Source organism: Chelonus insularis, unplaced genomic scaffold, assembly GCF_013357705.1.
Source record: "Chelonus insularis isolate UGA/USDA-ARS -01 unplaced genomic scaffold, ASM1335770v1 contig_139_pilon, whole genome shotgun sequence".
Classification (NCBI taxonomy): domain Eukaryota; kingdom Metazoa; phylum Arthropoda; class Insecta; order Hymenoptera; family Braconidae; genus Chelonus; species Chelonus insularis.
The window spans coordinates 1,393,368-1,419,891 of NW_023276379.1; the positions used below are offsets into that span (position 1 = coordinate 1,393,368).

The window sequence follows — 26,524 nt, forward strand, 5'->3', positions numbered from 1 at the left end:
TTTTTTTTTAATCTATAGTTTGTGAAGTTTGTAGAGCTATATATATTTCAACACATTATATATCTTGAATTTTTGCCGGGAATTTTCAATTTATTTGCATAGATAATATTATAATTAATTATTTTCAATTTATAATTATTACAAAATAATGCTATAATGAGTAATATTTAAAAAATATTAATAAAATAATCAAATTTAGGTCAAAAATATTTAAAACTCTGGATGACGTAATTATGGCGCTTTGTGTACAGTCAATTGAGTACTAAGAATTGTGCGCGTGATAAAATCGTGGAATTGAGACTTCTGTGTTAGGCGGTTATTCTTTGTTAGTGCAATATAACTCAAATGTTAGATATATTTAGGAAAGATTTTTATTTTTGATTATTTATAAGAGCATATCTCTCTTTTATTCAGATTACTTTATTGACATTCATTCAAACAATCATTATGTCGGTGTTTTGGACAATTCGTTTATATTTATAATATGTGTGTTTATTCCATGTATGAAGATAGTTTTTTACAAGACTTATTTGAACTCATAAAAATATGATAATATTTTTGACATCGTTGACAGAAAGATAAAGTAATAGTTTGAAAATCAGAAAAGTTGACGATGTTAAAATGTTCAAATTAGAATCATACATTACACCAGTGTTACTCAATTATGTTGGAAAGTACGTTAAAAATTTCAAACCGGAGCAGTCCCAGGTATATCAATTATTTAACCTGTTTATTAATTATATTTATTATATTATTATTAAAAAAAATTCTATTTTGTATATAACTGATAATTTAATTGTTTGGTTACTATCAATTAATAATTATATTTATTTGTAAAGGTATCATTATGGGACGGAGATGCTACATTTCAAAATTTGGATTTAGAGCTAAATGTTCTAAATGAACAAATTAATTTCCCTTTTACATTCATCAGTGGGCATATTCATGAATTATTAATTCATGTACCATGGGTAAAAATAACATCAGAACCAATAGTAATAACAATTAATACTATTGAATGTATACTAAAAATGAAAGATAATTCTGATGTTGACAATGAAAAATCTTTACAACAAAAACCAAGCTTCGATTCATTACAGTAAATATATTTTATTCATCCACAATATAATTAAAAAGATTTAGTAATATATGTTTGAATAATTTTTGATTATTCTTGTAGAGAAGAAGCACCATCTGGTTATATCAAGAGTATTGTGACAAAAGTCGTTAATAATATAGAAATAAATTGTAACAATTTAATTCTAAAATTTGTTGAAGAAGATATTGTTCTTAGTGTGAATATAAGATTTCTGGGTTTTCAAAATGTTAATAATCTGTGGCAGCCAGCATTTACGGATATAAATATCCGAGACATGATTCTACGCAAATTAATAACAATGAAAGATTTGACATTATGTCTTGATCGTATGGATGCTTCAGGAAAAATTGAAATATATCAAGATCCAGTTGTTTATCGCTGTTCGATGGTGATCCGATGGTTAACAAATTATTTAAAATATGAAAGCAGTCAGAATCAACGAGAATCTGTAAGTAGATTTGACATTCACTTCAATAAAATTGAATTCAGCGTTACAGAACAGCAAATACCAATGATTTTGCGGCTTATAACGTTGTTTATGAACTCTCAATCAAAATTATATTCTGGAGGTGGTAGTTCATCTACACATTCAGAAAAAAATGATGCGATTGCTAAAATTACTGATGATAATTTAATTGGAACTTCGAGTATATCGAAAACAAATATTCCAAATAACAATAGTAATAATAATAACAATAATAATAATTTAAATTGGAGTTCATGGGCTTGGAATACTTTATCATCATTTGTCCCTGATTGGGGTGGTGATTGGTCACCAGAAAAATCTTTAGATGATGTTATTCAAGTAATGGATTTTGGCATATATATTGATGATGCTATTATAACATTTAAGATCACAGAATTTAATCGAGAATTATTAACCCACAAAAATGTAAAGGCTAAATATCGTCCTTTTGTCACTTTACAATTATCTGGAATGACAGGAACAATTATGATTCATGGATCAAATTTCACGGGAATACAAATTGGTTTAGGGTATATTAAAGTTTATCCACAAGGTAATTGTACCTGTGGATTTTACGAAGTTAATTCAAGTACCATGCAGGGATTGGATTTTTATTTATCTGCAGGAGTTTTCAACTCCGAATATTACAAAGGTTCATTATTTGACTTAGAAGCAGTAGAAAATCGTGGATTAACCAAAGATTATCGAAAAATAATGAAGAGTCGAGTGTATTCAGCGGAGATTTTTGATGAACTCGTAAACCGACTTTCAGCATTTGTTTTAGATTATAATCATCTAATAGAAATGCCTGAAGAATTAATAGAAAGTGAATTAGAATCTACAGCATATGAAAATTTAGAATTCAATAATTTAATTGAAAATAAAATTACCAAATATTATATTGGTGATTTAGAAATTAAAATAACATCTGGTTTATTACATAGAGTATCTACAATAATTTCACTAATTGAAAATGACTTTTTGGCATTTTTTAATAATGATACTGACGAAACAGTTTCTGAAAATTTACGTGCAGTTACTATAGAAGAATATGATGCATTGAGTAATTACATTCCAATTAAAAATCTTGATTATAAAATCAAAAAATTAACGATACAATTTATTCTAGCAGATCATTATCAAGACTCACAAAAAATGTTTATAGATAATACTAAAAACATAATGAAAAAAGCTCACAGTCATCCACGATTAAGTATTGAAATCGATAGTATCGAATTACAAATTAAGATGCCAATTTATCCATTTAAATTAGTTTCTTGTGCATCTCAACAAACAGAAATACCCATTACAATGTTAAATAACTGTTACAAGCAGTATAATTTGAAAATGTTGAATGTGACAAGTCGATTAAACATAATGGATAATTGTCAGATGTTATTCATTACACCTTTTGATTGTCAGTTATCTAGTAGGCAATTACTTCATCCACAATATTGGACGAAGTTCAACTTAATCTATAATTCTTATGATTTTCAAATAGATAACATAGTTATCACTACAACTAAAGTTAAATTATTGATTATAAATTACATTTTAAATTCAATATTTTCACCAACAAATCTAAATGCTTCAATAATTTCTACAATCATTAGCGATGCTTGTAATGAAATTAATCCTATTATTTTAGAATTAAATATTGAAAACATTAAATATTTGAGTAATAAATATATAAAGTATACATTAATAAAAGGCAGCATAAGTTCTATAAGAATTTTTGCTTTAGATAATAATAACCAAGCATTTATAATGTCAGGATCGAATAATCAATCAAACAATGATGATCGTCCATTATTAAATTTGATCGCACAGTATCCTAATGATTTTAATGATGAAACTGATAATTTGATTTTCCTCTTACAATTCTCAAAAATAAAAATTATTTTAGATCCGTTATTATTTAATTGGCTACAATATAATTGTAATCCAAATAACATTCAATTATTTAATTCATCAAGATTACGTTCGGAAAATCAAACAATTGATGAAACATCATCTGATAATAGCACAAGGAAAAAATTTCCCAGTTTACATGAAAATGTTCATAGTCCCTCTGATGGAGATAAAAAAGTTCATTTATTTAATTGGAACAGTTCTAGTAAAAATCAAAATTTTATTAAAAAATCAACATGTGAAAAAAGTAATATGACATCATTAAAAATCACGAATTTTATATTAAATCATTATTCGAAATGGAAAAAATCAATTTTTAATTTAACTTTTGATGAATGTGTTATTTATCAGCCAACGATTTCGATAAATAGCGTTGGAGTTGATAGTATTAATGAAGCTATAGAGCATGCATTGAATATACAAAGCTTACTAAAAATTTTCGTCACACAAAATTCAAAATTTCATGTTAAATCAGCTAGTTGGGATAATAAATATTTTTCATTATTAGATTCAGTTGATTTAATTAATATTGATAATTTGAATATTAAAAATTTTCCATGGACATTAGATTTTGATAAATTTTATTGTTATTCTGTGATAAATAGGAATAGAGATAGTTATTTAGATATAAAGTGCTCTAATATTACCGTTGATGTGACATTAAAACCTAATATTTCATCAAACAACGATAATAGTTGTAGTACTTTAGGCTTTTGTATTTATATACATACAGAACCAATTAAAATTTCAGTAACAACAGACCAGCTAGAATTGATAGATTATTTATTAATTAATAATAGGACAATCTTTCATTTGTTTAGTACTAAAGAAAATAATAACCAATCATCATGTACCAAATTATTCCATAATGATAATTTAAAATTTCCTTTTCAACATCCGTTAAGTCCAACTCAATTATTTTTTACTGAAACTCAGACAACATCAACGTCCGCTTCAATATCACGAAAAGAGTCAGAAGTAGAGACTGATAATACTGGAGGAATAACTGCCTGGATACAGTGGACAATAACTAAAATAATCATTGAATTTTCAACGGAAAGTAATTTAGATTGTGATAATAGGAATAAAAATGACATTTTTCAAGATATAGATTACAAAATAGTTGTTGAATTGGAAGATATTATAACATCAATAGATTGGCAGTTAATTTACATGAAGTTTAAAAATAAAATTACAGCAGCTAAAATTACACATTATGAGAAATTAAAATCATACGATAGTTATAATAATGATTGGAAATTAGGAAGTTATACTGGATTGATCATGTCAAGTAAGAATGAGGATTTAAATAGCAAAAATGAAGTAGATTTTTTGAATTTAACCGTAACTAAAGCTAAATCAAATAATGTCTATAATAAATGGATGAAATTTAATAATAATAAATTTTCAAAAACTTATATATTTAATGATAATAATGATTTATCAATGTCAAATTATATAATGGAAATTGTCGTTGAGATGCAAATGATTGAAATAATTTTACCGGTAAATTTAATTAATAAATTTGAAAAGCTTTTAAAATGTTTTTCTAGATATTCAGAAAGTGATGATTCACAAAGAACAGCTCATAAACAGTGTCCTTTAATGTATGTAGATTTTAAAGGATTGAATTTAAAAATTCCAATTGATTCCTCGACAATAAAACGATATGATATGTTAGTTTTAAAAACAGATGGTATTTCAATAGTACCACATGCTGAAAATCCAATATGCCGTACAATTTTACGCTCAGATATTTATGAACTTGCTGCACAATCGAATATTTTATATACTCCTGGTTCGATTTTAGAGGATCGTCAATATCAAATAAAAATAAATAATATTTATATTTCAAGCGCAAACTGGGAAACTTATGATATTAAATTAAGTAAGAGGAAAAGTCAACAACTGCATACGATGAATGAGAATCCTGCTTTAGAATGGAATAAAATTGAAAATGATTCAAGTAATGAGAAACTATTAATATCTTGTTTAATTAATAAATTAAATATTTCTTGTATTTTTGCACCTCCAATGATGTTAACATCTGATGTTATAGTCTGTGGAAGTGCAATTGAAATAACTTTTCTTACTGATATTGAAGTGTATTTAAGTCTAGAACAAATTCAATTATTGACTGAATTTTTTTATCGATTAAAAATATTGAGTTCAACAATTTTTGATGAAAAACAAACTGATAATTTAACTACAGTAATCGGTCCAACTAATATTTCATCAATAAGAAAATCTAGAATTGAATCTATTCAAGAATTTCGTGAAGAAATACCAAAAGATTCAGGAATTGATGTTGATACATCAAGTATTGATGGTGGTATTTGTTTAGATTCAAATATGCCAAATTATAGTACAAAAATGCCCTATGAATATGTTATTAATTGTGGAAAAATTTCTGTTTTTATATATGAATTTAAAAATGAATCTAATGATAAAAATATTTATATATCTAATTCAAAATGTCCTTTATTTTATGTTGAAATAAATCAACCGAATGGTTATATTTCTCAAAAGCATCTCGTTTATACAGTTCGAATAAACTGTTTTGACGTACTTATTAGAATTAATAAGGAAAATAATATAACTACAGATATACCTAATGTTCATGATTATTTAGATGTACTATTAGAAACCAAAAATGGTGATCCTGATTCAAACACAGGCATTCCACCATCTTTTTTTATTATTAAATTAGAAAAAAATCTAGGAAATTATAAACTTTGTTTGGAAATGGGTCGTCCAACAAAAATTAATCTATCAGACTCCATGTTTTACCGCATAAATGTAATTAAAAACAAATTAGTTGAAATTGTAGAAATAATGATGGAAAAAACTGAGGATAAAAATGAATGTTCAGATACCACATCATCTTCACAAAGTATATTTGTTCAGAATAATAAAATTGATACAATGAATATAAATCTTAAAACCAAACAAATTGTCTTAGCCTACAAATTTAATGATCTTACTGAGATTATCAATAGTCTGTCTGAATCATTCATTACTGTTGTTAGTAAACCTAGAAAAATACACGGTGTAGTAGATTTAGTTTCATTCATGATAACTTCAATCATCAATTACAATACAAAAATATTTTTAAATCCATTTACTTGCAAATTTATATCAAGTATTTCTTGGGAATCATGGCAAAATATTAATGCTAATCCTCTGATTCAAATTCAAAGTTATCTTGATTCAATGAATTTTGAACTTGGTCCAGATCAGTTAAAAATTCTTGAGAATATTTTTATTTATGTGCAAAATTATTACAATCAATTTAATGTTGAAGATATTCCAGAGATTGATGTACAAAAATTATTATCTACTGAACAGCATTATCAAGATGATTTAAAAGCAGGTGCATTTCAGTTTGCTGATGGAACCAATGATCAATTTCCATTACCTTATCAAGTTCTTTTTTCCAATTTTCCCAATATAATAATGGCTTGGAAATATCCTCAACCGCGAGTTTTAACACGTTTAAATTTAACTGATGTTTTGTGGGAGATAACAAATCCAGAAATTATTAATCTAGATAAAATAACTTGTGTAATTGAATATTGGAATGATAGTTTAATGTCTTATCAACATTTTATTGACTTTAAAATATCAGAATTTGATAATTTTTTATTGCTACCAAATAAATTACCTACTAGAGCTGTTTCTTGCACATGGCGAGCTATTATTTATTCAATTGATGGAGAACCAACCACATTAACAGCTCGAGATCTTGCTGAATGTTTGAGAATTGATTCTTACTTCAATTCTCTATTAATACCATCCATTGAAATTACATTGAATATTAATTATATAAAATTATCAATATTTAATTATTTTTGTCATGATAACTATAGAAATTTACCTTATCCATTAAATAATTATAAATTAAATAATCTTATCCCATCTAATCAATGTTTCGCGACAATTACTCTCAGTAATAATCTTTTATTTTACAATAAATGGACTAATGGTGCTATTATGACTGATTATAGCAGTACTCTAAGTATTCAAATTTTAGATTATGAATCAATAACGATGCAAAATTTATTAGAGCCATTTACATTTAATTTTCAAATATGTCAATTAAATAGAACAAGAATGCTATTAATGACAAAAGAGTTAACATTTAAGTTCAATGCTGGAATAGTTCATTCACTTACATTATCTTTAAATTCATGGTATGCTATTTTACAAAATAATCACAGTCGTACTATTTACAATGGAATAATAATTGCTAATGATTGTAATATACCAATTCGATTTACTCAAGATAAAACAACAGACGATTTTATTTTACAAAGTCGAGAATGTTATTTTTATTCATGGCGACAAAAATCTCATTCTAAATTACGAATTGCTATTAAAATGGACAATCATTGGATTTGGAGTGATTTATTTACACCTGGTAGTAAGAATAATGTTATTGATATAAATAATAATGGTTGTATTCAAAAAATTTTTTACAAAATCAAATCAATAACATCAACACAAAAAATTATTTTTTTCAGTGGTCAATTAATTATACGTAATGAATTAAATGATAATCTTGAATTAAAATTGATAAAATATGATTCTATATCAAATAATAAAACTATCTTGTCTGAACAAATATTTTTTATATCAAAAAATTCAACTCTTCCATCTTTAGTTATCAATAATACTGATAATATGGCTATTAAACTGAAATATTCACATTCTAAAAGTTCAATTTCATGGACAGGAGATATTCCATTATTATTCAATTCCGGTTTTCATCAACCATGGCTCGTTAAACTTCCTACTGATAAAAATAATCAATTTGTTAGCATTTGGGTACGAATTATAACTGAAAATTTATCATTTGGATGTAAAATTTTAGTCTTATTAACTCCATTATTTTTAATACAGTCTTGGTTACCATCATCATTAACAATTCATATTAATACTTTATCCTTAAATGTCTCGAATATTTTAACAATTAGTGAATATGGTAAAAAATATCAAGTTTATTGTGCTGGAACTACTGAACATAGTCATGAACTAAATATAGAATTTAATAATGGTAAAATGTTAGATTATAGCATTCCTATGTCTTACAATTTCGTTGATCAACACAATTACTTTAAACGTCCTAAGAATGAAAATATTGATGTTATTTTAGATGAATTAGATAACAATAATTATCAAAATAAATCAAATTCAATATGGCCATTTGAATATGATCAGAGTAATTATATATTCGTTGAATCACAGACTGATATAAATGTTAAATATAAGGATAGTGGATTAATATCAAGTACTTTATTAGTTGAACTACGTCCATGGTGTTATATTTTTAATCATTATGGAAAAACGATTAAGTTAATTTCATCAAATACAAATTTTAGTCATTCAATACCAAGTAATGGAGTGATATCACCACCAAAAATAATGGAAATTTTTTATATTGAAATTGAATTATTTAATAATACTTTTATATCATCACCACTACAATTTGTTAATTCAGATTTGAAAAGAGAATTTTCAATGCCACAAATAAGTGGAATGATTCCTCTTGATGGATCTATTAAAATTCCAATCAATTGTCAATCAGTAACGGCCATCTTAATCATTAGTTCACAAATAGTGGATGATATACGAGTTATAAAAATTTCAAGTAGCCATGTTGTATGTAATTTAACAAAATATAATTTAAAAGTATCATCAATTTATCTTAATAATAATTTTTCTGATCATGATTGGTCATTGAAATGTGAAAAATTTCATTTTAATTCAACTTCAAATGAAAATAATAATTCAGGAACTTCTATTGATTATTGGATAAATTTAGATTCTGAAAATAATGATCAAAATTATTCAAATTTATACTTTACTTTACGTTTAAATAACCTTAGTAATAATTTCAATGATTGGTCATGTCCAATTAACGTTAATCAATCATCGGAACGTTATTGTATTACTGTTCAAGATGATAATAATTCAACGCTTCCAATCGTAATTACAGTCCAGAGGGATACTTATATTTTTTACATCACAATTCATTATGATAATCATCCTCAATTTACAATTAAAAATTCTTGCCCATTTCCTTTTGTAATTGGACAGCCAAATTTATCATTTGATTCAATTGAACCAGATTCACCACTATTTGCTTGGATATGCAAAATAAAACCCCATCATACATGTAATTATACTTTAAAAAATTTTGGTAGTCGATTGCCTGATAATATTATCAATAAAGAAATTATTCCACGTTTAATGTTCTGTGTTCCATTGTGCCTAAAACAAACAAACGATGAATTAAATACTATTGATAAATTTAATTTAAAATCATTTGAAAGTAAAAGTAACACCATTTGGAAAACAGTCATTGAATTTCCAACTGTTTTTCCTATCAAGTTCGATCAATATATTAAGATAGATTTTTATGGTGATATTAAAGTGATGGTTGAGAGTTTTGGGCACACTATTTATATTTATTTAGAACCAAAATCTGAAATTGAAGTGTCAATAAGAGATGTTAGAAATCGATTGATGAATGAAAATATTAAATTATATGATCAAAAATCAGCTAATGACAATGTCAAAAGTATGATAACAATAAAATCGAATCAATTATCCATGGAAAATAGCCAAGAAAATAATTTATCTAATTCTTATCAAGATGATAATAACATAATACCTAAAAACTATAGCAATGTTATTTCAAATAATTCAGATAGTATCAATTTCACAATTTACTTTCAGGGAATAAATATAATAATTACTCAGGATGACGAGTATGGTATTAAAAACGAAGTCTCTGCTCTTTATTTAATGAATTCTTTTATAGAAATAACTTGCAGTGCTAAGTATTTTAATATAAAAACTTTCATAGCTGATTTACAATTAGATAACCAGTTATATGAAAAAGGAGGGTATGATTTTTCAGTTGTTTTTAAAAGTCAAAATCCTTTGGTGATTAATAATAACACTATAGCTAATTCATTATTAACATTAAAATCCATCACGACTGAAGTAAGAAGGAATTCTTTATTAATTATTGAATGTTCAGTAGACAAAGTAAATAATATAACTGCATTTAAAAATATATATATTCGAATACTTCCAATAAATATTTATATCGAAGATAAATTTATTACTCAATTATTAGATTATGCCACAACATTAGTTAGACCATTTTCAACTATATGTTTTGATAGCTTTAATTCATTAGAGCTGACAAAAAAATCAATTGATAGAGAAGTGACTAATATTTATGTTCCTGAAAATATATTAATAAATGCAAGAGTTATAAGTTCACCATTGAGGTTGCAAAATTTAAAAATTGATCCAATTTCAATATTGTTAAGTATTCATACATCAGCTAGGCTGTACGTTGCTTTAGACCATTCACCATTACAATTTGGTGCTTTTGAAAGACTAAATGTATTTACAACGCCTTATAAATTAGGTAATGATATTACAATGCATTATTTGTCAGGTGCAATTTTTGGTGCAGGTTGGGTAGTAGGATCTTTAGAAATTCTTGGTTCACCAGGAAGCTTTGCTCAAGCATTGAGTTCAGGTCTTAAAGATTTTATATCATTACCATTTCGAGGCTTACTTCAAGGCCCTTGGGGTTTTATCATTGGAATTACTCACGGATCTGCTAGTTTAATGAAACATATTACTGCGGGTACAGTAAATTCAGTTACGAAATTAGCTTCTAGTGTGGCACGTAATCTTGATCGATTAACTCTAGATGATGAGCATCTCCAACGACAAGAAGAGGCAAGGAGATTAAGACCTCAAAGTATGACCCAAGGTCTTTATAGAGGACTTACAGGTTTTGGTATTAGTCTTTTAGCTGCTGTAGCTGGTCTTGCTCATCATCCTCTTCAAAATTTTTGGTCTCAAGAACCTTCCACTCGTGGTATCGTTACTGGAGTTGGATTGGGTCTTGTAGGAGTTGTCACAAAACCATTAAGTGGTGCAGCTGAATTAGTTGCACTTACTGGACAAGGTTTACTTCAACATACTGGTTGGAATTCAATGCCATTAATTCGACGCAAACCAAATATATCTTTGAATTATATTGATAATTCAAAGTATCGGTATTCATGGAAATTAATGGATTATCTTGATAAAAATTATGACAGAATTGTTTATTCAGTTGATGCTGAAATGATTGTTGGTAATCAAAATTTAAATGAAAAACTTTCTGTTGTTTTAGTTTTAACAAAAAAAAAATTAATTATTATTGATACTTATCGTGATAATGTTGAAAAAATAATGTCACTAAGTGAATTCTCTTGTGTAGATGAGAATACTAATGATCCAAAATTATTGAGATTAGTATTTTTAATGAATAATACTAATAAGCCAAAAAATCATTTTGATACTAGTGAAATACAAGAAATGGATACTGAAATGAGATCAAGAGTTGAGCAATATGTTTTAAACACAGGATTTAATATTCACCCAAATGAATCATCGAGTAATGATGTACTAGCTAAATTGGTATCAAGTAATTACGATGAAAATTCTTTATTATTTTTATTTGAATGTTATACGAAGGTATGCTTTATAAATATTATTAAAATTATCAAAAGACAAATGTTGGGTATAGATTTTACAGTTTTATAAATTTATATTTATGTGTGTGTATGTGAAATATTTGTAAAAATGAAGTAATAAATGATTTAAAAATTTCATGCTCAAGTATTGTATATTATTAAATAATTATTTATATTTATTCAAGAATAAAGAATATTTATATGAACTTTGATGAATATTTTAATTCAATGTCATTAGGGATATATTAATTTTAATATTTTTTGACAGTAAGAAAAATTTATAAAGCCAATGTAATTGTTATGAATAATAACCAAATTATATAATATTTTGATGTATTCAATAGTTTATTATTATTATTATTTTTATTATTATTATCAACTATCAATAACAAAAAAACTTATTTTATCATTATTTTTCATCAGTTATCACTTGTTTTGTTCACAATTTTTTTTATTCACTTATTACAATTTTAAAATGAATGCATAATTTTATTGCTATAGTTAACTTAATAAATAAATTAAGTATTTCTTCCTGTGATTTATTTGTTTATTTTTCATTATTATCAACAACATAATATTAATACATCGGTTTGACCATTTAATGTTACAATTACAATCTATTCGAATTTTAATCGTTGATTTGCATGAAATTTTGATAATACACTATTTAAACTAAAGTGGTTTTTTTCTTCTATCAATTATAGAAATAATTAACTAAGATTTATTAACGGAGACTTTTTAATATTTTATTTATATTCACAAGCTCCGTTGTAAAGGATTTATAATTTATATTTTATAAATTAAATCAATCGATTTTTTTCTATTATTTTTACATTTCTATCTACATCCAGTTTCTTTATATTTATATTTTTCATAAAATATTCCCTAATTATAATAAAGGTTTTGTTTTTGATATGATTTCCTTATACTTTATCTCACTTATGACAATAGAGATACAATTATTATAGATTATTTTGTTTATAACATCCTTAGCCATTCATGCTAGAAAAATCAAGCATTCTGAAATACCACTTATCTCAATATTAATCTTATATTTCCTTTGAATTCATTATTATTACAAATCACTCTGTCATTTTTTTAAAATTATTTTATTTAAAGCTACATTACATAGTGAATATTTTTCCTTTATATTTATATTTACAGAAGTCTTGAAATGTAAATTTTTTAATTTTTGAAATAATAGAAAAACTATCATTCATCACATTTTTCTAAATCACATAATTTTAAATCATTTTTTTTTCTTCATTCAATCAATGATGACATTAAATAATGATAACAACTTAAAAAAAATGGATATTATTCACAAATTGAATTAATTATTCACTAAGTATTAGTGCAAAATCATTATTAGAATTATATAATGAATCTTTTTACTCAAATATTTACGATTTCTTTATTTTTTATTTTTGATCATTTACAAGCTATAGTTTGTAACCGTAAGTCTTTCGATGATTTAATATTGTAAAATTTATATTAATCCCAATTTTATTGAATTATTAATTCTATATACTGTACATTGTTTTGAATTATTTAAGCAATTTATTATTTTACTGGATGACATATTTACATGATTTTTTTTATTACATTAATTCATAAGTATTATCAAATTTGATAAGAAATTTATTTATTTAGTTGATATATTGTTCATTTCTGAACTCACTTTGAAGTTTCTTTGAAAGAAAAAATTTTATTTATAGAAATAACGATAAGTTAATGATTTTTAAAATCATATCACTTGATTTTTAATTTATTTTTGAATCAATTGATCAAAAATTTTAATGAAACAAAAATTATTTTTTATAATAATTATAAAAAGTTATCTTTTTGAATAATTTTGTATATAAAAAAAATATCATTTAGCTTTTTATTTATTAAAAACAAAATTATAAAATATTTTTTAATTATCAGAATGATGTAATCAAATAATTTTTTTTAAATACATTTTTTTAATTAATATAATTTCGGTAGGAACATTAATAACTAATTCATTTATTATCGGAATAATTAAGTTAATTATTAATAAATATATTATATATACAGTTCATAATTGAATTTTTAGTTATAAATAAACTGAAAACTAAAATATTTGAAAATTAGAAAAATTCTTATTATTTTCATTCTTGATGGGTGATTTAAATCTAAAGTTTACTTAAACATTATACATTTATTTACAAAATTAAAAATACGAGTGTCAAGTTTTTTAATAACAACCAATGCAGATTAGAAAGCAAACTATCACAAGTCTGGTTCTAAATCTGCATAGTATATTACTCAATACGGTTACAGGACTGATGGTAATGTACATACCTGACACTCTGTATTTTGACATTAAAAAAATTTATTTCAAGTGTTTGTCACATGTGATTTTTTTTATTATTCTCATATCACTCATCTCATTCTTTTCGAAATATCTATCACATTTGCTTTCAAAAACTGTTTGGAAATTTTTATTTTCAAGATTGTTTATTATTACTTGAATTTTAAATTAAATTTTTCAAGGATATCTATATGTATATATATATAAACATACATATATATATGCATATAAACTTTTGTTGTCTGAACATAATTATTTTTTTAATGAATTTAAAAAATCATTTGTAATAATAAAAATTTTTTTCAACTACCTATATCAATCAATAATAATTAATAATTAAAAAGAGAAGCAATAAAATAACTGTATTATAGTTACAATAATATCAATAAGATAGATTATAATAACAATAATTATTTAATAAAAGTCATAATCAATAATTAATATAGATTAAAAGAAAATAGAATGAAAACAATACTAATAATGTCGATTAAAATCGGTGGAGTAGGGTATATAAATAACATCAACAGGCTTAAATGTAAAATTTATCATAAAGCGATACAAACAATAACATTAAAATCACCATCATCATGTAATTTTCTTACAACACTCATTTGCGCACATTTTCATCTCTATTTTGTCTATTTGGTTTCTATTCATTTACTTTTTTCTTTTTATTTCTACAAATACTTTTTGATACCATAAAAATAAAAATAATAATAATAATAATTAATAAGTCTAACAGATATATTCGTTAAAGGAAAGATTGCACTTAAAATGAGCCCTTAAATTCTTTCAATTTACAAATAAAAAAATTGAGTGTTAAAAAAATGAGTTCATTAATAAAGATTTAAATATTTTAATCATTTTGTTCTCATTCATATTTTATCAATAATTTTAATCATTACCTAAAGTGAACTTATAGTTCTGATTAGGCGGATGATTTTATAATACTATTAATTTTTTTAATTCAATTAATTAATTTATTTATACTTAAATTTAAAATTTTTATTTATGTGGGAAGGGAGTGGGCATTATTTATATTGTTTCAATTTATATACAGTATGGACTATGGTACGTAATATCATTTACTTTGAATTTTTTTAAATTTCATTAACAAAGTAAATGGTTACATTTTTATATATATATATATATATATAATATATATTTATGCAATATATATTTCATTTATGTTTCTAGATTATTCGATTTTTTATTCTTTCATTCTTTTTCTCTTTTGTTTTCTTTTCTTACTACGTATTTTTAAGTCTTTTGATTTAACACTGCATTTCTCTAAATTGATTTTCATCAAATCAAAATACAGAAACGAAAAACATGAAAAAGTTAAATACACTACTCTATCATCAGTCGATAGTTTAATTTTTTATTTTATTTGTTAGTTTTATTTTTATAATGCCCTAGTCGTTAGGCAGGACTCGTTGCGATTATAATTAAATCTTATCCGGCTTCGTGAAAAAATTTTTAACTTATGAATAATGTTCACCATTCTAATTTATCACCTTTTCATTTATTTATTTCACTTTTAAGAGAACAATCTCCTTAAATGTCTTGGAAATTGAATGTTTTATATTTTATAAAAAAAATAGCTGACAGTCACAATTTTTTAAAGATTTACTGTAGCATGATAAATGTTGAAGATCACTAAATTGAGAATTTAAAAAATTTTTTTTAACTCTAATACAGTTGGCTCTCTATAAAAGCGCATGAATTTGGCAAGATAACATTCGAAATTGCATTGATACTTAATTATTACCAGCTTTTTAAATTAAATTATTTAATAGTCCCATGCTTCATCAGGTTCATGTTTAACTTCTTTAGGACTTTCATCAGAATTTCGTAGATTGGTTTGTGAAGATGAAGGACGGGGAGAAACTATTGGACTATTTTGTTCGGATTTAGGACTAGGACTGGGACTATCTCTATCCGGTCCATTGTTTCCAGAAACTGAAGACACATCACTTTGAGCATCTTCATCATATCTGTCTTGAACAGGTGTTGGTTCCACTCTAATAGTTTCTTCAGGTTCTCTTTTAACACCGTAATCATCCGTTTTCATTACACAAACTCCATTAATAATAACTTCATCACCCGTTCTCGCAGGTTCTTGCCATTCTGGATTGACCCATTGTGGTGCTGCGGGTTTCCTTCGATTAGATCTCGCAGCTGTTGGTACAGTAGGTGGTTGATTAAGATCAGACGGTTCACGTTTTAAACTGCTGTTGGATCCATCGGAATCTTCACTACCGAGATTACTCATAGCATCGTCGGCATCTTCATCTTCATACTCTTGATTGGGTTCTCTCTTGAGAGCACCCATCGAAAGGTCTAAACCTGAACACTGTTCTTTCAAGGCATTGCTCATTAAAGTTGCAAGATTCGGATTGAAATAAGGCGAATAAGGTATTGGCATATTCCCAAGACCTAATCGTTCTTTTTGAATCTCTAATAATCTTTGGTTCAAAAGTAATCGGAATTGGACTGGATCAAATGGTTGTCCTGGCTCTCTAGGTGATTGTGGCTCAGGTTGTCCATGTGGAGTTTGTTGTTTTAAGCGCATTCGATGGTTATGGAACCAATTGGTAATTGTGCGCGATGATAACGCCAATTCTCCAGCCAAAAATTCAATTGTAGCAACATTTGGATAAGGATCCAGTGCAAAAGCTAATCTTAAAGCTTCTTTTTGCTCTTCAGAAAATAGAACTCTTTGTTTTTTAGCTGAAGGAGGTCCGGGACCTGGCGATGCTGCGTGATAAAACTCTGCAGTATCATTACTAGAAGTATCTGAGCTATTGTCATGACCTGGGCCACTACTGCGTCGTCTTTTATTAGCTTCACGTCTTTCATTTTTTAATGCTTGTAATCTATCAACGTTATGAGCATCAGAAAGCCACAATTGCATTCTAATAAATGGTTCTCGACCCTTAATACTTAACATATGCCATGGCTTAGGTTTACTCAATAATTCACTCACGGATCCTTGAGATAATCCTAGCACTGCTTCACCAAATATTTTCTGACCAATATTATTAGCTAGGAGAGCTTCTTTGATTTTTGTTGTAATTGTTTGAGTGTCTAAATCTTGAGTTAATGCTGCCATTTCATAAACACTGGGAGAAATGTGAGGATGAAGACTTCGTAAAGGCGATGGAGTCATTTGATGAGGTGAATGAAGACTTATTTGTTGTTGTTGTTGCTGTTGTTGTTTCTTTTGTAACTCTTGTATGTTTAATTGAGTGTGAGGATGATGAGGCGTTGTTGATGCTAAGATCATTGGCGGAGGTGGTTGAGGATGTTGATGTTGTGAACTTGGTTGTGGCGGTCCAAGTTGTAATTGACTTTCTTGTTGATGCGCTGCTGCTTGTGCTGCTGCCTGGGCTTTAGCTGCATTTTGCAATTGTTCTTGCACTAATTTTGTTGGTGGCATTGGTTTCATTGGTGTTCCACAAGCTGTAAAATAAAATAAAATAAGTCTTTTTTCTTTCTTTATGCAATGGAAAAAAAAAAAAAATTAATAGTTGCAATTTATTTAAAGATTGAAAAGTAAAATCTTTTAAATCATCTCAGATTAAATTAATGAAAAATAATAAAATATTTGTATTGACCTGAGTTAAACTTACGAGGCAGGCCGCCGTAGCCTCCAGTCCTCATCAGCTTTTCTGGTGCGATTTTATACTGACTTGCAACCAATTTATGTACCGCTTGTTCATCTTCCAAAAACATTTTCATACGTATAAATGGTTCTCGTCCTTTTTGTGTCAACATGTGCCAAGGTTTAGGTCTTGCTAATAAATCAGAAACTGATCCTTGTGAAAGACCTAATACTGATTCACCGAAAAGCCGTTGAGAAATAGAATATTGAGACAGTTGTTCTTTCACCTGGAATGAAAAACAGATAATTTAAGATAAATCTTTTCTAGTAAAATCATTTTGTTTTAATTATGATTCATGGAATTTTGACTATTCTTTTTTAAAATACTGACATTGGAATTTAATTAACATAAATTTTTTTTCTTAAATATATTGAAGATTTTTAATTAATAAACAATTTTTTGATCATTCATTGGACACAAACATGGAATTATACGTATTACTAGTATTTTATTTTGAAAATAAAATTTTTAAATTGGTCAGTATTTTTTGCAATACAATGTAATAATTGCAATGGACTTACAACTTTTCTTACCCTTTTAACAATATCCTCAGTATTGAGATTATTGTATAGGTCAAATTGTTGTTGTGTTATCGGTGGTAGAACAGCTTTAAGTGGTCGTTGATTAGCTGCATGATGTGTTGGAGTGGACGGTTGGCTAATTAGACTATTAGTGATAGACGCCATTCTTTGTAAAGGACTTGCAGCTGCAGCTCCGGAAAATTCTTCGCTAGGTGTCATAGCAGGTGGAAGTATAGAATTTCCTAAAGGTGAGCTTGCACTTGAACCTCCGGGAGTTGATTGTGTTCCAGTAGGTTCTTGTTTAGGTCTCACAAGAGAGAATGCACTACCTGCATGCCTCATAGCTTCTTCCATTTTTTCTTTATCTTCTTCGGAAACACCATTCATCAGCTTACTTCGAGAATCAGTTTTACCAAGACTGAGATCTTGAACTCCAGCTCCATTAGCAGATAGGTGATTTTGATGTACTGCTTGTTGATGGAGTGCAAGTAAACTTGGTAAATTTGGCAGACCAGGAAGCCCTGTTAGTGCTGATGTTTGACCCGGTACGACATTTAATTTTTGAAGCTCTCTATGATAAGCATCCAGTGCTAATCTTATTTCTTCTTGAGTACGTTCTAGACCTTGGATCCCTTGAGTACTGCTGAAAAAGGGCGAAAAAATCATACTATCGTTAGTTGAGAATACGTGCTGTCCTCAATAAGAATCATTTGGAATTGAGTTATTCATTGTATAATTATTTAATTGATAAAATGATTGATGAATAAATGATTACAAATGCATTCAATAGCTTACCTTGGAGGAAATTCACGCCCACGTAAATCTTCAACTCTTCTTCCCATAAGTTTAGCTAATTCTTCTTGATAAATCCTTACAACTTTTTCTTGAGGAATGTCATCATTCTCGTATTTTTTTAGTCTTTTATTCTGACTATCAAATCTCTCTTTACTAAATGGACTCGGGCATCCCAATCGACTTGGACTTTTACTATCTGCATCATTGGATGTATCGTGCTCGCGACTCATCTGAAGTTGGCTTGATTCCGAAAGCATGTGAACTATTCTCTCATCATTAATGTCTGGTGGACCACCTTCCTGAGAGCCACGTGCGAATGCTGGTATACCTTGCTCCTTGCCTGAAACATATTCTATAGGTAAGGCACAACTTGCGGTGTGTTCTTATTTGATTTTCCTTTCGTTTGTAAATAAATAGTAAAATTAAAACTAATTTATTACTAACAAATTTTCTATTTTATACTCTCAAACATCGCACCACCATTTTGATATAATTCTTAATTTAATTTAAACTGTATTATGTTTTAAAATTATTTAGAAACCATCAAACATAGATGAAGAAGATAAAAGTATAAAGAAATAAAGACAGATCAATAGTTCAGCTATTATATGTAAATATAGAGGAAAAAGTGGAAAAATAATTGTTGAAATTATTCAAGTTGTTTTCTTTTAATTTAATTATTATAATATATCAATTTTTAAAATTACTTCTGATTTTATGTCAAGTAGAATAATAATATCATTACAAATGATATTCTGTTAACTGTTTTTTATCTTTAGTATTGGAATCTTTTAAGAAATTTGTCGGGTCGTTCCCTATATTTAATAAAATATTGAATGTAGGAGAGAATCGTCCTACATGTCTCGCGTTTAATAGATCAATTAATCTTCAGATCTCGATGAATCAGCTATTGATTCTATTTTTAATTATTCCTGGTAGTCATTATCAAATAATTCTCAACTATTCTTCACATGTTGAATTAAAAATTTAATTTTTTTATTTTTGTTTAGTAATTAATTAAAAGGACTTTTTAGGGTAACGATAAAAAGCATAATATTTTATTTGTTTTGTATTTAAAAATACTATCATATCAACTATAGTTAATTCTGGTTTTTTATTTCACCAGTTTGTAGTTCGTTTGCGTGCTAACGAGCCTCTTTATCGTGATTGAACGACTTTCTATTTTTCCAACTTATATAGAATACTCTTTTTCTTCTGTAATATGGTAAAAACTTTTAACTTTCCCATATAATTATTTTATTGGATATTTTTCTATTTAATATTATGCAACACACTTGGATTAATTTTTAGACAAACTTACATTTGAAAAACTAATCTACATTTAAAAATTTTATCTCAATAAAATGAAATAAATTAATTCTACTAACAATGAGAGAATGACTTATGAATAAGATTGAAGAAAAAAAGTAATAAATAATTTATATAATTATTTTATTATAAATATTGTTTGTTATGTGTAAAATTTTCACCAATATTATTTTATTAACCTATAAGTCATCGTATTACTACAATAGATGCATTACAAAACTTGGCAAATCGTTTGAGTGTGAAAAATTCATGAATGTGTGAATTATTTATTACAAAATCACGATTGTTATTAAGTTCAGAAGAGATCATGTAACATGTTCGTGCAAGTCACTTGGCTATGCATTGTTGCACTCATCAGAACATTAAAGCATCAACCAAATTAATTTAAATCTGATAATTTTAGAATAAGGACTAATTTGATGGATAAGTAGTTGCATTAAAGTGAAACTCTCCTTTTTTTTCAATTTAGTAATACAATATAAAGTATAAAAGAAAATATTATTTTTCCATAAGATATGTGAGCAATGTTTTTCCCACGGAAACAATAAACAAGGTCTTCATCTTCGTCTATTGTTTCGAGACTCTTTTGTTACTGATTGGCCAACGCGGTTAATTTCATTGTGGCTATTACGTGGTAGTTATATACGCTTTGAGTATTTTTCATTATTCCTTCTTGCAATTCGAGAGTAATTAATGTGAATCAGACCTCGTCGAATGGACATCTTCTTCCTTTTTAACGACTCTGATGTTTGTTTAATTCGATCCCGACGATCAAGGCCAATCGCTGCGGACCGAAACGACGCATTTATTCTTCATTTCATTTTAGTCCCCTTTTCTCTCTTGCCTCTTAGCTAGATAATTCTCCGAAAGAGAGGTTGACTGATGATAAATGCCTAACAACTTGCTGGACTCTTGGAACACAATGAAGTCTTTAATGACAAGCCATTACTTTAGGGACTTTGTCTATATCGTGGGTAAGTCATTAAGCATTATAAATACCTATTTAGTTAATTCACTTATTATAAAAATCATCTGTTACTAATATTTTACCAATCTTTTATTCTAAATTCAATCATCTTTCTTTCGGATTTTATTTATTCATCCATTTGAAAAAAAATGTTATCATTAGTAACATCATGGAATTACACGTTAGCTGTGAAATAGTTTGGTTTTTTTTTCTTTTTCTTTTATAAACCACGAATAATTAATTGAAGGAAACGGTAAATAATTATTACCGGTCAGTAATCATTAAGATCTGACAGAAATTGACAATTAATGTTTAACAATAAATTAAAAAAAAAAAAATAAATACTTCTTCATTTTATTTGTCATTGTGTAAAATTTCAACCGGATAAATAACAAAGTTAATTGTTATGTGATTTTAATTCTTGGTAAAATAAAAATAATTATAATAATAAAAAGCATGGATTAAAAAGCATGTTTGAAGATGCATTTTCAAATATAATGATTATTTATAAATTAACATTAATGTTTGTAAATGTAATATCAATTTAAAAGCTCAAAAAGATATTGTTGATATTTTAAATAACAAAAAAAAAATGGATGTTGAAAAATATTTTTTTTTTTTTTTTTAATTATTTTAATTTAAAAATGTTTTTCTTTCTATATTAATATATACTGGTAATCAATAATGAATTTAATTTGAAAAATAACTTTATTAATTGAATAAAGTAGAATAAAATGGATATTTATCCCACGTGTTACCCTACAAGTGTCTTAAGTTAAGTAAAAGTTAGTGTATGAATGAAATCATATTAATATGGCAGTGCGAGGCAGAAGTTGTTTTTAGCATAAAAAGTTTAAGTTAAAAAACAGTATGATAAAAAAGTCATTGGCAAAGGTCGGAGAATCAAATTAGAAATGAGTATGTGGAAGCTAGCACCCGAAACCGGATCAATCAGATAAATAAAAAATAATAAAGATAATAATAAGAATAATAAAATAGTCAAGATGTGAATATAATAGAGGAAATAGAATAAATGAAAGGAGAAAATAAATAAAATTCCGACCGCTGCCAAGGACATTGTGAAGGGGTCGGTTAAAAGAGACAACACTCACCTTTCTTGGGTATCAGGGACTTGAGTAGTAACACGGCGTTTTCGTCGCATGCCCAACCGTGCATTTTTCTGTAGCTGTCGCGTCCTTTCTCAGTGAGTTTATCCCAGGGTTTAGGTTTACTTAACAATTCACTGACAGTGCCTTGACTCAAGCCGAGGACGTACTTGGCAAAGAGTCTCTGACCAATGTTATGAATCGACAATAATTCTCGGACCCTTCGCGCGATATGTAACGTGTCGAGATTTTGCGATGCATATTTGTCCATGTTATATCGCAGCATTTCCTGTAGTCGTGCTTCCATAGGGTCACCTTTAGGAATTAACGATTCGCCAAGCCTACTAGTCATGCTTGCGCCAAATTCATCGCCAAATCTAAACGGATGAGTCCTCTCGTCGAATCGAAATGGGTTCTTGAGGCTATCGAGGACGTTGAGACCAATGTTATTGTTGGTTAAATGATGGCTATTATTGTTATTGTTGTGACACGACTCCTCTTGAGGGCTTTTGGACGGATGAACACCGGTAGGCATTCCAGGTACTGATGAGCCATTAACATTACCAGATTCAATGATGGTCGAGGGTGGCTGGAAGCTAGCAGGTGGCGAGGTCAAAGCAACTGTTGAGGATGGCGTCGGCGGCGCAGGTGTTTCGTGTCCTGGAATAGGCGTTGGTGCTTTTTCAGATGGGTCGAATGATCCACTGAGTGGCGTGCTCGATTTGGCTGGTGCATTGGTCGACGAGGCTGGATCTGTTGACGATGGAAGGTGATTTAGGTTCGGTGTCAATGGTGGATGTAAGGCATGGACTGATGATGGCTGTTGTAACAGCCCTTGTTGTACGGGTGATTGGGTTCCCTGTTGGAGTTGGGATAGTTGGGGTAATTGTACAACTGATGATTGCTGTTGTTGACTCATTATCGAACGTTCCAGTGATCGCCTCCAATTGGCGACTATTTCTTCGCCGAGAAACGATCCAAACGTCTCGACATTTTGAAGAGGAGGTGGAAAGAGGAGATTCGAAGCGGCCGTTGAGGTTACTGATGAAGGTGTTGGGGTAGAGCGCGTGGGTGCTGCCGCTTGGGAGGACACGAGGGATGTAAGGGAATTTCCGCCGCCGACACCCGTGTTCCCGTAGGGCGAGGCCGTTGCGGCGCGCTGCAGGGGTGAGACTAATCCACCTGCAACTACGAAAAACAAACAGGGGACCCCGTCATACAAACGACTTTTCTCATATTTTTCATTATTTATTTGGACAAATATACGCATCACGATACCACCTCGAGCTTTTATTTTTTACTTAATTATACATTAAATCACGACATTCCAGACTCTCTTTTCACGCTCCATTCTCAATTCTTTCTTTCTTTCTAATCCACGACTACATTTCATCTTGACTATTATCATTTTATTTCTCTACTTTATCCACGATTCATATACATATATTATTTTTTTTTTCTTTTAGAAATCAATATTATCAATCATAATAACGTTACGTTTTATAAATTAATTTCAACAATACTATTAATTAATTTATTATTATTGAGAGAAAAGAGATTGAAATAATTATATAGATCTAGATATTTAGCACGTGTAAAGTAAAGACTTGTTTTGGATTGGGCTTTTTTGAGAGTCGGTGGCATGCGCGTCTATTTAATGAGTAAGGGTAAGGTATTCAGTATAGAAAAGAGACAAAAGGGTGAGGGGGCTGTTGTGCATAAGGGGTGAGGACTTTTATATTTGAAACGGGTGACGTTGCAGTATCTGAGCCTCTATCTCTTACTCATGTTGACCGAGTACTTGGATCGATTTATAATAAACTCCGTGTACGAGACAATGGCTCAGACAAATATTGCGAATATCGTCCACAAATTTCGCGCTTATAGAATAACGAGGGGGCTCGTGTCCTCGTCGAATCAAGAGGGCTATGGAAAACTGTGGAAAAGGAGAGATGGGTTTTTTTGTTTTTTTTTTTTTTTTGGAACTTATTACAGATATGTACTTGGATTGCGTTAGTGTCTCTCTGAGTAAAAATGCAGAATGCAAATATGTCAACCCAATGGGTATGAGTCGGTATTTTAAGATTAAAAATGCAGCCTAAGCAGAGATATGAGAAAAAAATAGTTTATAGAATGTTAAAAGAGATTGTAATGTATTAAATAAAATGGAGTTGTTTAAAGTTATATAAGCATTTGAAGAAGTGAAAATAAAAACAGAAAAAAATTATAAAAGTAATAGTATCATGAAAATGGGTTATCAATTATTTTAGATTAGTTTTCTTCTATCCTATTGAATTGACGGATTTTTTTTAAAATTAACTACTTGTTTGTTGTTTTAGTGAATAATATTTAATTTGAAATAATGGAGCAGAGCTTTTGAGAAAAAGTCAAAAGATACGATATTTAAAATAATATAATTTTGTGTCTAGAGTATTCAATTTTACATGTAAAAATATAGTGTTGTCAATATGTCTGTCAGTTTTTAATCAATTACATAATACTTTTCTAATACATTGATTTACATGGAGAAAAAAAAAAGAAGAATAATATCCAACGAGAATTAAAAATTCCTTAATTAAAAATAAAAATATGTTCCTAATTATATTTTACTCGATACTTTTAAACAAATAAAAACAAAACAAAAAAGTATCAATTAATTAAACGATAGTTTAATTGATGATAATATTCAAAATATAAAATAAAATATTTAATAACAAAAAAAAATTTCAATATATAATAATGTTTTTTTTTGTTTAATATAATGAATCAAGTTCAATTAAAATCAATCAAATGATTTTTTAATTGAAAAAATTATTTTCTTAGTAACAATTTTTTATAATACAGATTAAAATGAAAATAAAAAAAAAACCTAATCGAGACATTAAATTAATTTTGATTAAAATCAACGGAATTAATCGGTGATACGAGTGTCAACAAGGAACCGTATTCCTGTGTCATTGATTCAATTTTATTCGAATTCACGTGAAAAAATAATTACTATATATTTATTCCTAACTTCTATATTGTGTATATGAGAATTTATATATCACATTTAAAATAAATTAAGGTAGTATGGGTTGTCAAACAGACTATCTATTTTTTTCTAAATTTCAAATACTACACAGAAAATTACAATAATTAAATAAAGCTTTTTTTTTGGATGCATTATTATATTAACTAAAATTTTCTGGAAGAATAACAAACAGTTTCCTAATGGATCAATGTAAAAACTAAGATATTCGATAATTAATTTTTAAAGTCGTTGAAACATTTTTAAATTTTTAAAAAAATTTATTTAGATGTTTATCTTTAACATAATAATAAACTTACTAGTCTGGATTTATTTTAATATTTTCGCCATACTACCTTAACGATGATGATGAAAACTAATTTTGATTTTTTGGTAATAATAGAAAGAAAAATTGTATCCTCAGAGTGTTATATTATTTACTAGCTCTAAATTCAATTATAAAAGTGTGTATGTATAGAGAATTAAACACAAGAACATAATATTAGCTACACGTGCGTGCATGTCACGCAAATCGTAAGTAAAAGAAGATGATGATTGAATAAAGTTCTAATTATCGTGAGTTCAATGAACTGTTGTAGTGTTTAAAGAAAGTTTTTCAACGGAAATAATTTTGATTATTTAAACAAAAAAAAAAAAATAATAATTCTCATCTTGTATTAATTTTTATTTGATCTTCTTGAAATTATTGACACAACGGTATCCAAGGACACTTTAATTATTCGTTACAGTGACTTGGATGAA

General features: G+C 27.6%; 2 protein-coding genes across 14 annotated transcripts in view; one reads left to right on the forward strand and one right to left on the reverse strand.

Moving 5' to 3' along the window:
* Positions 1-272: 272 nt before the first annotated feature.
* Vps13B (vacuolar protein sorting 13B) lies at positions 273-12,173 on the forward strand. Its single transcript, XM_035096363.1, has 3 exons — positions 273-708; positions 840-1,099; positions 1,181-12,173. The coding sequence occupies exons 1-3, from the start codon at positions 622-624 to the stop codon at positions 12,096-12,098; spliced, it is 11,265 nt and encodes a 3,754-aa protein (XP_034952254.1). The 5' UTR covers positions 273-621; the 3' UTR covers positions 12,099-12,173.
* Positions 12,174-14,895: 2,722 nt separating this feature from the next.
* cut (homeobox protein, cut) overlaps positions 14,896-26,524 on the reverse strand; it is a 54,201-nt gene continuing 42,572 nt past the window's right edge. For 2 of the 13 annotated variants that reach the window (XM_035096364.1, XM_035096365.1), the window contains exons 5-9: positions 22,759-23,940; positions 19,351-19,702; positions 18,556-19,222; positions 17,987-18,260; positions 16,159-17,831 (exon numbers count right to left, since the gene is read on the reverse strand). In XM_035096364.1, the coding sequence (XP_034952255.1) occupies positions 16,159-17,831; positions 17,987-18,260; positions 18,556-19,222; positions 19,351-19,702; positions 22,759-23,940 (4,148 nt within the window). Of the gene's footprint in view, positions 17,832-17,986; positions 18,261-18,555; positions 19,223-19,350; positions 19,703-22,758; positions 23,941-26,524 lie in introns of all 13 variants that reach the window. The other 11 variants (XM_035096375.1, XM_035096368.1, XM_035096372.1 and 8 more) reach the window with 11 other exon arrangements.

Excerpts from the sequence above, each read along its gene's own strand:
- Vps13B (XM_035096363.1), top strand. The coding sequence starts at position 622 with ATGTTCAAATTAGAATCATACATTACACCAGTGTTACTCAATTATGTT. Across the intron at positions 709-839 it reads TCAAACCGGAGCAGTCCCAG|GTATCATTATGGGACGGAGA; the intron begins GTATATCAATTA and ends TTATTTGTAAAG. Across the intron at positions 1,100-1,180 it reads CCAAGCTTCGATTCATTACA|AGAAGAAGCACCATCTGGTT; the intron begins GTAAATATATTT and ends TTATTCTTGTAG.